Source organism: Cyanistes caeruleus, chromosome 1 (assembly GCF_971803275.1).
Source record: "Cyanistes caeruleus chromosome 1, bCyaCae1.hap1.1, whole genome shotgun sequence".
In the NCBI taxonomy this organism is placed as follows: domain Eukaryota; kingdom Metazoa; phylum Chordata; class Aves; order Passeriformes; family Paridae; genus Cyanistes; species Cyanistes caeruleus.
Genome location: NC_141701.1, coordinates 14,361,360 through 14,375,365, shown reverse-complemented (window position 1 = coordinate 14,375,365; position 14,006 = coordinate 14,361,360). Strand labels below are relative to the sequence as shown.

The 14,006-nt window shown below is 44.1% G+C and overlaps 1 protein-coding gene and 1 long non-coding RNA gene across 4 annotated transcripts in view; one reads left to right on the top strand and one right to left on the bottom strand.

Moving 5' to 3' along the window:
• Positions 1-8,817, bottom strand: part of SAMD12 (sterile alpha motif domain containing 12) — a 173,385-nt gene extending 164,568 nt beyond the window's left edge. For all 3 annotated transcript variants that reach the window (XR_015284102.1, XM_086879810.1, XM_086879816.1), the window contains exon 1: positions 8,403-8,817. Coding sequence is in view for 2 of the 3 variants with exons in the window: in XM_086879810.1 (XP_086735936.1) it covers positions 8,403-8,787 (385 nt within the window). In the remaining variant the exon portion in view is untranslated. The remainder of the gene's footprint in view (positions 1-8,402) is intronic.
• LOC147655322 (uncharacterized) lies at positions 8,201-13,334 on the top strand. Its single transcript, XR_015284114.1, has 2 exons — positions 8,201-8,333; positions 8,816-13,334. It is a non-coding gene; the product is annotated as an uncharacterized LOC147655322 (long non-coding RNA).
• The last annotated feature ends 672 nt before the right edge of the window (positions 13,335-14,006 follow it).

Here is a 14,006-nt window from a genome sequence, read left to right as displayed (position 1 = left end):
GTCCCATGAATGAAACACAGTCATCAAAATGCAAAGGAAAATATTCATTCTCACTAGCAGAACTAGTTTGAAATGCGGCAGTTGACTCTGTTTTCAGTCCTGGCTTTCTCTCAACTGCCTAAAAGTTACCTCCTTTATCACTGTTCAAGGCTATCCCTTCCCTTGTACACTTAAGTGAAGAGTCTGGAAAACGCCTTCTTTCCTTCCCCCAGTAAAATTCTTCACCTCCTACTGCTTGCTCATACCACTGTATCCTACTCACTCTAGTACCCCAGATGATTTGTGTAGCAACAAACTGTCAGCCAAGAGCATGCAGAGGACAATCTGAGAGAAAGCTTCTATTGACACACATTACAATTCTCTTTCTTTATGTTTATGAAACAGTGTTGGGGGTTACAGCATTATTAAAAGTCTCTTTCTTGCTTTTACTAGGTTATTTGCAGAGAAGCAAATCAACTCAACCAAAATCCCCTCTGGGGAAAGAAAATAAAATTTAAAAAAAAAAAAAAAAGAGCCATAAAGACAGGGCAGAGGAGAGAAAATCAGTGGGAGAATGGAGGGAAATAATAATCTGAATGTTCAGCTGAACAACAGGAGCTAGCCCATTATATAGAGTTGGATAGGGCTGCACTAAAGACCAGCTAAAATCCACACTGTCTTCCTCACAGCTTTATTTTTGTCAATCACATACTCCCTGCAAGCATATTAGATCTTGTAATTGAATGCAGAATTCACTTCAGCCCAAGTTCAGACCCCTGCACACCTCCTTGCTTCATCCAGGAGGAGCACAAACTAGGGTGAATTCTTATTGTTTCAAACAATGAAGCTGCTCATAATGCCAAGTTTAGCTCATGCTGCACAGAGAACATGCAGCTATTCACAGCAACTGCCTCACTCTTTCTATAGTCCTTTTCCAACAGGACACTTCTGGAGAGAGAAGGAGGACCTTATGCAAAGGAGGGAACATAAAACCTACTCAAGGCAGAAGCCACTAAGGCTGACATCTCTAGACCAAATCTGCTTCAGGTTTTCCTAAACATCTCTCAGACCATACTTTACCTAATTTACAAAGGTTAGTACAGGTGTTTCCAACCCTGTCTGCCGTGAAGAATCGGTATTTTCCAAGACGGCATTTCTTCAGATGCAGCCTAATGCGGGGCCCTCCTTCCCCAAATCCCATTGACCAGAGCACACAGAGTTCCTCTTACAGAGCAGTATGAGTTCTTACATACTAGGAAAAAGAAAGCTATATATGACATCATGACCCTGACTGTTACTATTCTTATAGCTCAGTGCCTAATTCCCCATCTCCTCTCTGTTTCTGGGTTGTCCTGACCAAATTTCCCTCTCAGCTACTCAATGCAAATCAAATTCTTGTGATGAGTGGAATTGTTCTGGACACACAGCAGATGAGCTAGACTTTGTCATGAAAGTTGTCAAGCTGGGTCAGACTAGAAGTCCAGCCCTTTATATCACTGCTTAAGAAAACAGCGTGAGAGCAGGGCGTACATGGATTGATCCAGCCTTGGCACATTAGGAATGCCCCCAAGGTTAAAAGTGCACCTGGGGAACTCTTGTGTTATTTCCTTTTTTGATTTAAAGCACAAAACCCTACAGCTTCATTGTTCTGCCTTGTGACCTCGTTCCTTTTTCCACCTTCTCCACACCATTCATCAAGGCCTAAGGATTCTCTCCATTGTCATCTCTTTTCCAAGCTAAAGAATCAGAATCTTCGTGATCTGCCCATCTCTTTTCCAAGCTAAAGAATGATAATATCTGTAACCTGCCTTCAGAGGCATATCTCTGACCAGCTGACAATTCTTTTCTGTATTCTTTCTAGTTCTCTCCTTCTTTTAGGGTGTGGCAAGAAAAAGCTTCAGGGAACATTCACATTACAAGGGAAAATATGCAATGATACAAAGACCTCCCTTGCCTTGTTCTGAGCTCTCCTCATAGTTCTTGAAATCTTATTTTCTATTTTGACCAGCACCAAACCAGACAGTTTCAGAAGACTTCAAAATTACTCAATTTTCTAGCCCTTTTCTCCACCTTTGCCTTTGGCACTTTCCAGAACTACTCCGTCTACATTCTCTACATGTTTTGAGCAGATAATTGATGGCTGAGCTCTTCAATTGTTAATCTGCAAGGGTAAATACCTGTATCCATTCAAAGGCAACAGCTTTCATCAGACATAACCCACAATAGGATTTCTCAGTTTTAAACTCTGAGTATCTCTTGTTCACAGAAAGGGGCATTCCATGAGAGATCACACAGTCTGGACAAAAGGAGAGTCAAGGAAAAAAAACAGGACACAAGAGGGTAAAGCTGTCTCAGCCAGGACAACAGAGAAAATTGGCTCTAAAACCAGGCACAGTATCCTTCCAGATCCACAGATGCAATACTCAGTGAACTGAAAAGTAGCCCTTTAACAATTCTACTACCTCTGCAAACCAGCTGTATTACTTTCAGGGACCAATGGGCAAAACAAAAACTTACAGTGCTCCACAGACACCCAGTTCCGCACCTACCAGCAAGCCTGCACAGAAGATATCTTGGACAGAAACCTCTCCATGCTTATCAGCTCAACAACCAGCACCAGCCTACAACTCTGATGCCATCCAGAAACAGTGTCTTGCTCTAAGCCTGTCACTGCTGTTCTCCTGCCACAGCCCTTGCGACACAGCAGTACTGGGGAGCACTAGAGACTGGCTCTAAGAAGCTTGCCCAGACCTCATACACAGCCTCAAACAAGAGAAACAAAGTTACACAGCCTCCTTGGATGTTGCCTGCCACGCTTGGACATAACAGAAGAGCAAAAAAAAGAACCCCCAAAACCCCTAGAGAACAGTTCTATTTCATAGTTTCCACCTAAGCAGTAAACATGAGCTTTTACAGTGTCACTACGGGTTTTGTCAATACTTAGCAATAGTATGTTAGGAAAAGCATCCAAAGTCTCTCATCATTTGGTCACTTGCCTTCCCTTCTTGGTGGAGAAAGCAAACTTTCAAAGTATCACTCCTTCTCTTTGCCCATGTATTACCACCACCTGACAAGTTTTAACCTTGTGATGGGATTCAATTGTACTGAACCAGAAAATTAACATTAATCAGCGTCCTTGAGCTTCTAAGTCTTACAAGTATTTTATAGGGTAAGGTCAAACACTCAAGGAACTTTATCTAAACTGGTTGACATAAAAGTATTTCCAGGTTTCCAGAAACACTCTTATCCTACAACCAAATTGCATCCAAAGGAAACACAGTTTCACACCAGGTCTACACTTGGTACCTTGATTCCTGCCTAATATGGGTTCATTTGTAAAGGCAGTGAGGGTAAAATTAACAAATAACTTCCCTAATATCCAGCCCCCATTCAAACTGAATACACCCAAAGATACTCGATTGCAGGGGGATTCTTTGTTGCCACAGCTTCATTTTGGGGTCTCCAATTCCCACAATGGAGCGCATCTTCTGAACTTCAGCTCACAGTCTCCCTTTCAAATGTAGCAACATAGATTGGAAAGCTCTAAGCAGTGGTTCAAAGCAGAGAAGCACACATAACCACCAGGTTGTATGCACAGTGTGGGGGCAGGCAGGAGGTGGAGCTGTTGTTGAGCAAGAAATAAAGGGGTAGATGTTACAGCCCAACAAGAAGGCTGGCACATGGATGTGGATAGAAGATCTATGTTCCAGTCTGGAATCCCATAATTGCTGATGCATTTTTGCAATAAACAGTCAGAAAGTAACATTCAGAACACAAAACCAAAGGCTGATGTTCAAATCTTATGCCTCACTGTTCAATATACCATTCAGCATTGGTCTTATCCATCTCTTCTGCTATGACCCAACATGACAGTTTCAACTGAAAAGTGGAAATGAGATGTGTCTCTCAGTCCTGTCCAACTGGCAGCTATTCCCAAGTCACATGTCTGAATCCCTCAAGCTAAGAAGTAGTTAGAAATTACTGGAAAAACCAAGAACATGATGGAAGCATATGCTATTTTTGAATCACAAGGCTTGTTACCTCTTTGCTCCACAGGCAAGTAAGTAAGTGTGCTGTAACACCATCTTCTGGATCACATTCCCTGGAAACTTAGATGTGGAGACATATCCAGTCTGAGCTCAAAGTGGGTGTAGAAATAAGATGAAGTTGAATAACTGAATACCTGTCAGAAGAGTTGTACATTTGGGCACACCCTGGAACAGCATGATAGGTACCTACACTGAAAGCTACTTCAAAGCTGTCCTCCGGGTGATCCTGAACTTGCTTTGACATTCTTGGCAGAGTTAGCATCGCACATCTATGAGCTCACCATATCTCAAGTCTCAGAAGAAACACATGGCAGCATTCAATATCCATGGAGTTGCTAGGCACTGAAGGCGTTCAACTAAGGTACATCACATAGCTGAAATTCACAGGATCACTCTGACAGAAGTTGGTTACAAGCTGCAAATAACTTTAGTCCTGCAGCAGCTAACCTGGATGCCACCCCACAGAATGCCCTAACCTCCTTTGAGTCTTAGTCTCCTTAAGAATTACCAAGGTTAAGGCCAGTCATTGTCATTTTATGTCAGCAAGGCTCCACTTCTTAATAAAAAATACTATCCCGTAGGAAGATACAGGGTCTCGATAGCATAAGCCCACTACAAAAGAGCCAGAGGAGCCTGGAAGTTTACATAAACTTCCAGGAGGAGACCAGCAAGAAATGTATGTGGCACTTTTCAAAGCCTATACACAGCAAGAAAGGTGTTAGACCAAACTTCATTAAGCAATTACCATGAAAGAACTCCATGATATAACTATCACTTTTCTTTGCAAAGGAATCTCAAAACCACCATAGATCTGAGTTGCAGGGGATCCAACAGAACTGTGTGGGATCACCTGCTTGCAGACATCATCTGCTGGGTGCTGTCAGTCTCTCACTTTCCTGTGCAATAAACACTGGGGGTGGGGGGAGAAGAAATCACCATTTCTTTTACCCTTTACTTCTGCTGCACAAGAGCGAATTGAAAAAAAAATAAATTGAGAACACTGTTGCAGAGATCAAAAGCCTTTTTCTACTGGCTCTGACCTAGTTCTTTCATTCTTACTAGAAGGAGAAAAAACACTTAAAGGAACATTGTCAAAACTGTTGAGTCTAAAAATAGACTTACCTTGGCAGTGCTCCCATCTCAATGGGCTCATATTAAGGAGTGCAAACTCACTTTCCTCATACACACACGCCAATCCTTTCATCAATCTGGAAGCACTGGCACTATACAGCCCAAAGGACCTCCCAGTCTACATAAACTCTTTTGGGACACTAAAGTATGCATTATATATAACCAGCAAAGAACTGTAGCATTCTCCAAATTCCCACTTCATATTTGTAAGTCTGTCATGTCAGCTATCCCAGTGAAAAAGTTTGGATATTTTCCATAAGTAAACCAATGGACATTTGTTGCCATAGCTAAACTCCAGCCACCATGCTAAGACAGCTTTAAAATAATCAGATTTGAGGAAGATTTCATAAATTTGTTAGATAAAATAAACCAATTTTTCAAAGATTTCCCAGAAAGTATAAGCTACTAAATATTTTCACCTTAACTACACAGAGCATTTCTGAAAGGAAAAAGAAAACAAAGACTCTGGGTTCATGGCTGAAGCTGACAAGCAGGCAGTTTCCATAGAACAATAGCCCTGGTGGAGCTGGTGGGGCAGCGGATGTTGGCTGCGATCAGGAACTCCCGTGCTGCAGAATCCATGTCTCCCTTGTGCCCCAAGGACCTTTCCACTCCCTGCCAGTTGCATCCCAGAGCCAAACACTTGCAAGCCTGCACAAGAAGCCAGTTGGCCCAACCATTCAAAGGATTCGCATCACTGTAAAAGAAAGACCAGGAAGCCCATCCTATCCAAGCTCCCAGATGACTACTTCAGAGACTGGAAGGCCTGACAACCTCAGTTTAAACCTTATTTACAAGCTCCCAAAACTGCTGTACATCAGGTTATGCTCTCAAGATCCCAAGCTGCAAACCAGGAAAGCATGCTTCCAAAGAAAACAAACAAATCAAACAGAAAACAAAAAAATCCCAATGTCTGTTCTTCCTGAGTCCAGGACATTTTTCTACAAAACTGTCTATTTAGAAGATTCAATGGCAACTGTACTTCAGACTAAAGCAGGGTCTGTATACTATGATGATCGGAGTTGTGAGGAACAAGTAACCTCCCAGCTTTCCAAACAGAAGCGGTAATATCAAATGTTCCTTGCCAAAAGTCACAGTTCAGGAACAGAACACAGCTCACACCCAGGGCTCCAATATGGCAGAAGATGCATTAAGAGAAAAGCAAGCTTTTAAGCACAGTCACAAAAAGAAACATGGTTCCAACAGAAAATGATGGATAATAAAAGGCCTGAAATGTGAATGCACTACAAACACACAAAGTAGCCATGGCCACATGGCTACTTGTGCTGAAACAGTCATATTGCTGTGTTAGTGTGAAGGCAACAGAATTATGCAAAGGCAAGAAAGTTGAGGGAGAAGAAAACGAAATGGGAAGAATGCAGAACATACAGACAAGAATGGCTGCTCTGACACACCACAGCAGGATGCATCCTGGGGGAAGGAAATGGAAAGAAGGAGTTAAAGAAAAAAATTCCATCTCAGGAGAAGGGAAAGGCGCTGCTTCCCAAAGCTTTAGCAGAGCTTTCCTTCATTAATATTTACAAAGCTTTTAGAGATTCTCAGATGAAGGGCACTGCAGATATGACAGGAATTATTACAGACCTGAAAAGATCTAGCAAACAGACTGAGAAGGACTTCAAGTAAATAAAGGAGGATGACATTAGTGAGCACACAGAAACAGGGGTTGCTGCTGGCATATGAACCATCTGGTGCATGGCAGTCCATTTCATTTACTTACTTACTTACTTACCCACTACCGGGCACGCATGCCCAGTTCATGTCATTATGCTTTTGCCACCAAAGAAGTAATGCTTTTATCCAGGAACACTACCTTCCTTCTTTGTATCATTCCAGTCTTCAAAACTGCCATTCAGTAAAGCAGCCTGTGCCTAAGAAGTGTTTGCCTCATGGAGAGACTTACACTTAGAATGAACAGCTTGGGATGTTGACAAACACCTTTTGAGACATAGTGGTCTTATTTATCTTTATTTGAATTTGCATAGGAAGTTGGTATTCGGGGATGTTGAGTTCCCAGCTGCCTCCAGGACATTTAAGTTTTTGCTGGACTATCATTTGCACTGTTCACTTGGGTACGCAGCAAAAGACAGCTTCAGCATGATTTTCAGCAGTAAAGTAAATATCTCTGATAGAACTGTAGATTTCAGCATAACTGAGAAACAAAACTCATGGAAGTCTCAAGATGAGCACACAAAAATACTGACATACACTAAATTAAGCACAGGAGAAAGGGTCAGATGGCTGGTTTACAAAGGATTCCTGCATTTTCCCAAGGGCATCAAAAAAAGCAAGATGAGGCACAAACCCCAGGACTGTCACTGACTTAGTCTAAAGCACTAGAAAAAGCGAGTGAATTTTGGAAGCAGACATCAGAAAAGCAGATCCGCCTTATACATCTCTCACCTCCAACTTCCCAAATGACCCAATGGAAAGGGAACACACAGCCAGTGTTAGACGGCTCAAGGGAGCCAAGTATTTACTGCAAGACCTAGCAAAACATCCACCTGTCCAGGTCTTGGTAGCTGTCGCCTCAGTTACCGAGTTACTGCCCCAGGAGCCGGGCACCTTATGAACACCTCACAGCTCCCGGCTGCCAAGAGCTGAGCATCTCGGCCCTTTGGCTTCTCCATCCCTCTGAGGGAAGGAGAGGCCGAGCACAGCTCTGCGCCCATGCTGGGGACGCTGGAGCCTCGTGGGCATCGCGGCCTCGAGGCAATTCGGGGATCCGAGCAGCAGCGAGGGACGGCGGCGTCTCGACGCCCGCGGGAGACCGACCGGCGGCGGGGCGGGGGAGGCGCCCGGGGCTGAGCGCGGGCGCCGGGGCCGCTCCGGAGGGAGGCGGCGCAGGTCGGCCGCCCTTGCCGGGAGAGGCGGCACCTCCGGGCTCGCGGGGAAGTTGCCGACCGAAGCCTCCGGGCAGCCCCTGCCGCGTACCCCGCCGCGGGCGGGGGCGGCAGCCGCGGCCCGGCTCCACGACACCTGGTCCGGGGCAGCCGCGGCGCTGCGGGCGGCCGGGCCGAGGTGCGCGGGGGCCGAAGGGTGCCCCGCGGGCGAGGCCGGGGCAGCGGGCAGCAGAGTGGCCCCGCCGGCGGACACTGCCCTCCCGCCGGACCGGGCCGGGCCGGGCCGGGCCAGGATGGCCCCGCCACGGCGCAGGTGAGTGCCCGGGGGAGGAGACAGGGGAGGGACACCGGGGGCGGTGGGCAGGGGACGCGAAGCCCTTACCTTCCACCGCCATCCTCCCGGCCTCGCATAGTGCGCCGGCCGCCGACCCGGCCCCGGCGGCGCTGCCCCGGCCGCCCCCCCGCCCGCGCGGGCTCCGCTCATCTGCAGCCGCGGCGATCAACCTGCAGCGCTCGCTGACAGCGGGCGGGGCCGCGCCGCGGATCCCTGGGAAACGTAGTCCCGGGAAACGGGCTCCCGGCCAGGCAGCGGCGTTCCCTGCCGCCGGCGGGGCCCCGGGGTGCCTCCGCCCTCCGCGTGTCCCTTCCGGGCAGGGAGAGCAGCAGAGGGGCTGGCCGGGGGCTGTGAGAGGCGGCAGGGCTGGGGACCCCCATGAGGCGTGTGTGGAAGGGCGACCGCGCGGGCACCGTGCCCCAAGAATCTTCATTTCACAGCTCTGGGATGTTTCTCTCCAGGATTTCAGTCATCTCAGACATGCAGGCTGACGGCTCCGGGATAAGCCCGTCCTGTCCCCGTGTAACCCCACGGCACTCCCTGGCCGGCCGGAAGAGTTTGCCCACAGGGAAAGAAAAAGGCGCGCACAAAGCGCCGGGAACTACTGGCCAGCACCTCACAGCCGATTGAGGCCCTGGGTTTTTGTCCATCTTGCCCACTCTGACAGGTCTTACAACAAATCCAGAAAACGAAGGAGATCAAGGACACGGTAGTGGAGCCATTGCTTCAGTTTCCCAGAAATCTTATACCAAACGGCCTGGCACCCTCAAGATCTATCCTGGAAAAAAGCTGTGGGCTTGTGCATTTTGAAGTTTTATTGTGAGATATCAGAAGAGTTTTGAAGATTTTTTTTCCACTTCAGAAGTAGACATTTTTTTATTTTAAGTGTATCAGTAAATATTAACTACCCAGAAAGAGTCTATGAGTTACTCTACTCACCAAAGTTATGTCATTATTAAAATCAAATAGATTTACAACAGCAAATGGACTGAGTATACAAGGCCCAGATATGACATGAAAACAGTGCCACATGTTCTTTTTGTGTGTTAGCAGTGGCTGTTGTGGCTAATAAGTGTTATTTGTGACAGGTTATTTTTGCAAAACATACCTCAAATTAGAATGCAAGAATATACATTATGCAAATGAATACGTCCTTCACAAACCCCAGGAATTTTGACATCCGTGAAATATCTAAATTAATTAAAAATTGGGTTTTCATTATTTATTTTATGAAGGAAACTCAGAGCCTATAAGAAATGTCTTGAAGCCCAACTCTTTCCTTAAGCCTTCTAATAACCAACTTTGCCCTGAAGACCTGACTTGTTGTTTGCTCTCATAAGCACTTGAACTATTAGCCTTTGTGTTATACATGAGTCCAGATACACGTTTCCTGGAGTAGCAGCCTTGTCATTCATGTGTTTGCGAAGTGGTAGGTATACTCACAGTGCATTATAAGTAAAAATATTGAGAGGATATGTGGTCCTCCCATATATATACAATACAGTCACACACCTCATCCCATGTCCTGGCAGAATGGACTGATGTTCACATGCTTTCTGTCAAGAAAATAGGGCATTCGTAGATATCAGTTTTCAAATATATGTAATAAACACATACAGCCTTCAATACATAATAAGCTTCTGTGATTTTGATGACATTTTGTATTAAGCTTATGTATTCAAATATTAATCATTTATTTGACTGTGAATATTTGGAGATCTGTTGGAGTAATTACCTGGCTAATGCATATGTGAAGCAGTGCTTTCTTGTTTGGAATGAGCTGCGAGACATAGAGGGAATCAATCAAGGCTCAGAGTTGAAGTAGCATGGACATGGAGAGCTGGAGTCCTATTCCCCATTAGTATGCTGAATTTCTGACTTGTAACTACATTTCAGCTCTGGACCCTGAGGACATCCCCAGTGAGTACAGTTTTACTAAGCCCTTTAAACAGCCCTGTAGTTTTTAATTACAACTTTATGCTTGCTGAAGAACAGCAAAATTATGGCTGTGACTAGATAGCAAATAGGGCATGACAGATGTTAAAAGGTGTAGTGTCCAATACCTAATAGCTAGTGAAACCTAATATTTAACAGTATCTAAAACCATCAGAAACTTAACAAGTGCTGGTCAAAACTAGACAAATTATAATTTAGTATATGTTGTTCATTAGAGAAAAGAGGCTGTGAATTGATTTAAGGGGTTGTGTGAATTGATTCAGTTAATCTATGGTAAAGTACAATCTGTTTTGAGAAGCATCAGGTGAAAGTGAGCTAACTTTCTTAAAACACCCTGCTAAATTACAGTGTAGAAAAAGACTGTCTTCCTCTGCTCAGAAAGACCTATTTCTTGTTCTCTCTGCCTTGCTTTCTTGCTTCTCATTTTAGTTTTCCTCACTCCAGAGAGGTTTCTTCTTAACTTTTTAAAGTGTAGCAAATTTCCTTTAAACAGACTTGGTTTGTCACAGCCACAGTCAGTTTGCTGTGTTCTTTGCCCTAGTTCACCAGATGAAAAGGCAGGACTGACCAGAGGCTCCTTAGCCATTCTAATTATTTCTAAATAGGACTTCTGCCAGCAAACATCAGGTGAAAGTACAGTTGATGAACGTCCATCAACAGCATTGCTCTATTGCAGTTCTGAAGTCTAAACAAAAGGGTAGACTTGTATAGTTCACTACACTACCATCCATCATAATTTTTCTCTTTTTATTCCCCTTTCACCTTACAGAAATACAATAGTCATTAAGCTTTAAGCAACCCCTTGTGCTCCTAAGTCTTTTCTGTAAAACAGTGAAATTCTCACTCATCTTCATCTGATGATCTTGTTAACAAGGTACTTCTGCCACATCATCGTGACCCAAGATTTTCAAACATGATTATTTTAGTTTGGGTGCCCAAACTACATGCACAGGAGCAATTTTCTGGAACAGTTGAAGAAACATCTGAAAACTGTTGACCTAAGTCAAGCACCATGTGTCTCTGGCAGTGAACAGCAGCACAGCCATGTCTGAATATTTTTGGCTGTGATTTGCTTAGCTGAGTGGGCCTAAACTGTGATGGTGAGATTAAAACCATTCAAAGTTTGTTGTCAGACTCAAGTATGACAGAAACAGGACCACACCATCTGCCTAAAATTTCAGTATCTGGGCTCTTACATTGCCTTGCGTATTCCTGGAAAAGACTGCATGGAAATGGGTGTGTATTTCAATGGTAACTGTTGATTAGTACATTGAGATTGGGAAAAGGTATGGGAGGAACATGTGTAAGAATATACAGATTTGATACTGATGTACTGATGGAGAAGGAGTAGGGGGCTTTCCACTACAGTGCCTCTGCCAGTATGGAGGGCTGGAAGAGAAAAGGGAAGGGCTATAGATGGTTCCACACACTCTCAGCACACACTCCAGGCCAGGGGCTGCACTTGTTTGCTAATGAAAAACAAGAATGTTTCATGGACACTACAGTGAAAGAGGTAGGTGGAAATTCAGGTGTGGAAGCAGTGAGTAGAAAATTGTGGAAGCTGGTGGGCTGATTAACAAAGAATTCATACCTCTCCCTTGGAAGAAAAACTCCTAGATGAGTTCCTCCTTGTTGGGGCAACAAAAGGAGTTGCCCCCCCAGCATGCCTTGCAGCCCATGCAAATCTTATGTACTTTATGCAAATTATATGTACCCCATTGGTCCTTCCCCTTTGCTCCACCCATGAACCCTCAATTTACTTGTCCCACTGCTTCTATATAAACCTGTTTCCCTCTGGCTGTCCAGTCTTTTTCTCTGACCCCTTCACGGTAGCTGGAGTTCTCCTCATCCCTGGACTAAGAATAAAGGCATCTTGTGGAATACCACATGAGGTTCCTGTCCTTCCGTGTTGCCCAGATGTTTGCTTGAAGAGCTGCAATCACTCAACAGCCCTTTTTAGGGCTCTGAGCTGAGATCACTCTCAGCAGGGCAAGGGGTGCCTGGGCACTCTAGAGTGTCCTTCTGAGGACACTTCTCTTGGAAAGTCATGGTACCTGGACCACCACCCAGGCTGCAACAGAAAATTCCCTTCCAATTTCCCTCCCTTTGTCAGAGGCAGCCACATGCTGAAAAAACAGCCTGAGGAATAGTGGGTGCCAGATCTAGAGTGAGAGAAGGATGGTGTAGAATTTCTCGGCATTCTCTTTCTTTTCTCTAGAAATTGGCATTTCCTAAGAAACCTGCTGAGACTCATGCAAATACATGAAAAGCATAGGGGGAAAATGCTGGGTGCATAGCTGCTTTTTTTTTTTTTAATTTTAAACCCATGTAAACATACGCTGAGAAAAGGGGAGAAACAGACTTTTGGTATAAATCCCAAGTTCTGATCCATGGAAACAGATTCTTATGTTAGCGTGGATTCAGGCTTACTACCACAAAAAGACCCAAGGTATGGTATGTGTCAAAGTGTAAGCGCTAATGTTCAGAAGCAGTGTTCTGGGGTCTGAGTATGACTTCAGAGGAGCTATTAGGCAAGGAAAATATAGATAAATGTGTTTAAAATACATGTAGTATGATTTTCAATGTCACTAAGGCAATGAAATCTGGGTTTTATTAGTGTAATAGTCTAATTATATAATTAATATTCTTTGTTTATACTGTTGCTAAAATATACTTTGAGTATTGTTTATATTACACACCTACATTTTCTAATTGATAAAAATATTTTGCATGATAATCCATAATACTACAGAAAGTGTATTTAGGGATTTGTAGGAGACTCAAAAACAATTACAAGATGTCTGGAAGATGTGTTTTATCATTACTGTAGCATTATCTGGTGTTTTGTGTAATTTTGTTGTGGTTTAGTTTGGGTTTTTTTAAGGTTTCTTTTTTTTAGTAAGTTAATATATTCTTAAATAATCATGTTCCCTGCTCTCAATTTCAAGGAAAAAAGTGGTATGTGAGCATTAAAATACCCAGAAGATTCATAGAATTTTTTGATATTTACTTCATTTGATAGAAGACCAGGAAAGGGAAGGTGGGGGTGGGTTAACATGATCTGTACATGTCTGAGGCAGACAGCACTGTATAAAAATGTTACTCCTGTTATAAGTGTGAGGTTATTCCACTTTACAATAATACCTATATCTTATGTACAGAGAATGGTACTGACTTTTGCCATTATCAAATGTTTTGATGACTCATTCCATTCATTGCTTTATGGTAAACTATAGATAATTTTTATACAAATGTGGAAACATGCCACAGATTTTCTTCCTAAAGCAAGTTTGTGACAACTCTCCCTGCAGTACAGTCCAAAAGCAGCAGTAGGGGGTGCAGCAGAGAACACAGCTGTGACTGACTTGCATGGCAGCTTTTTGAGCCAGGCTTTTCCACTCATGTATGGGCTGGGAGAAACTGGGTGTAGACTGAAAAAAGAGAGGTTCAGCCTGTGTAGAAGGAAACCCTTTTTCACCTGGTGGACAGTCATTTATAGGAGTAGTTTGGTGCTCAGAGAAGTTTTGCAGCCACCATCCTTGGTGATTCCCAAGTCCTCAGTACCACAAAGTCATAAGCAACCTGCTCAGATCTTGTACCAGATCCTGCTTGGAGCAGGAGATTGGGCTACAGACCTCTTGTGGTTCCTTTTACCCTGAATCATCCTGTGATCTCATGAATGCTTTTAGCTGCCCT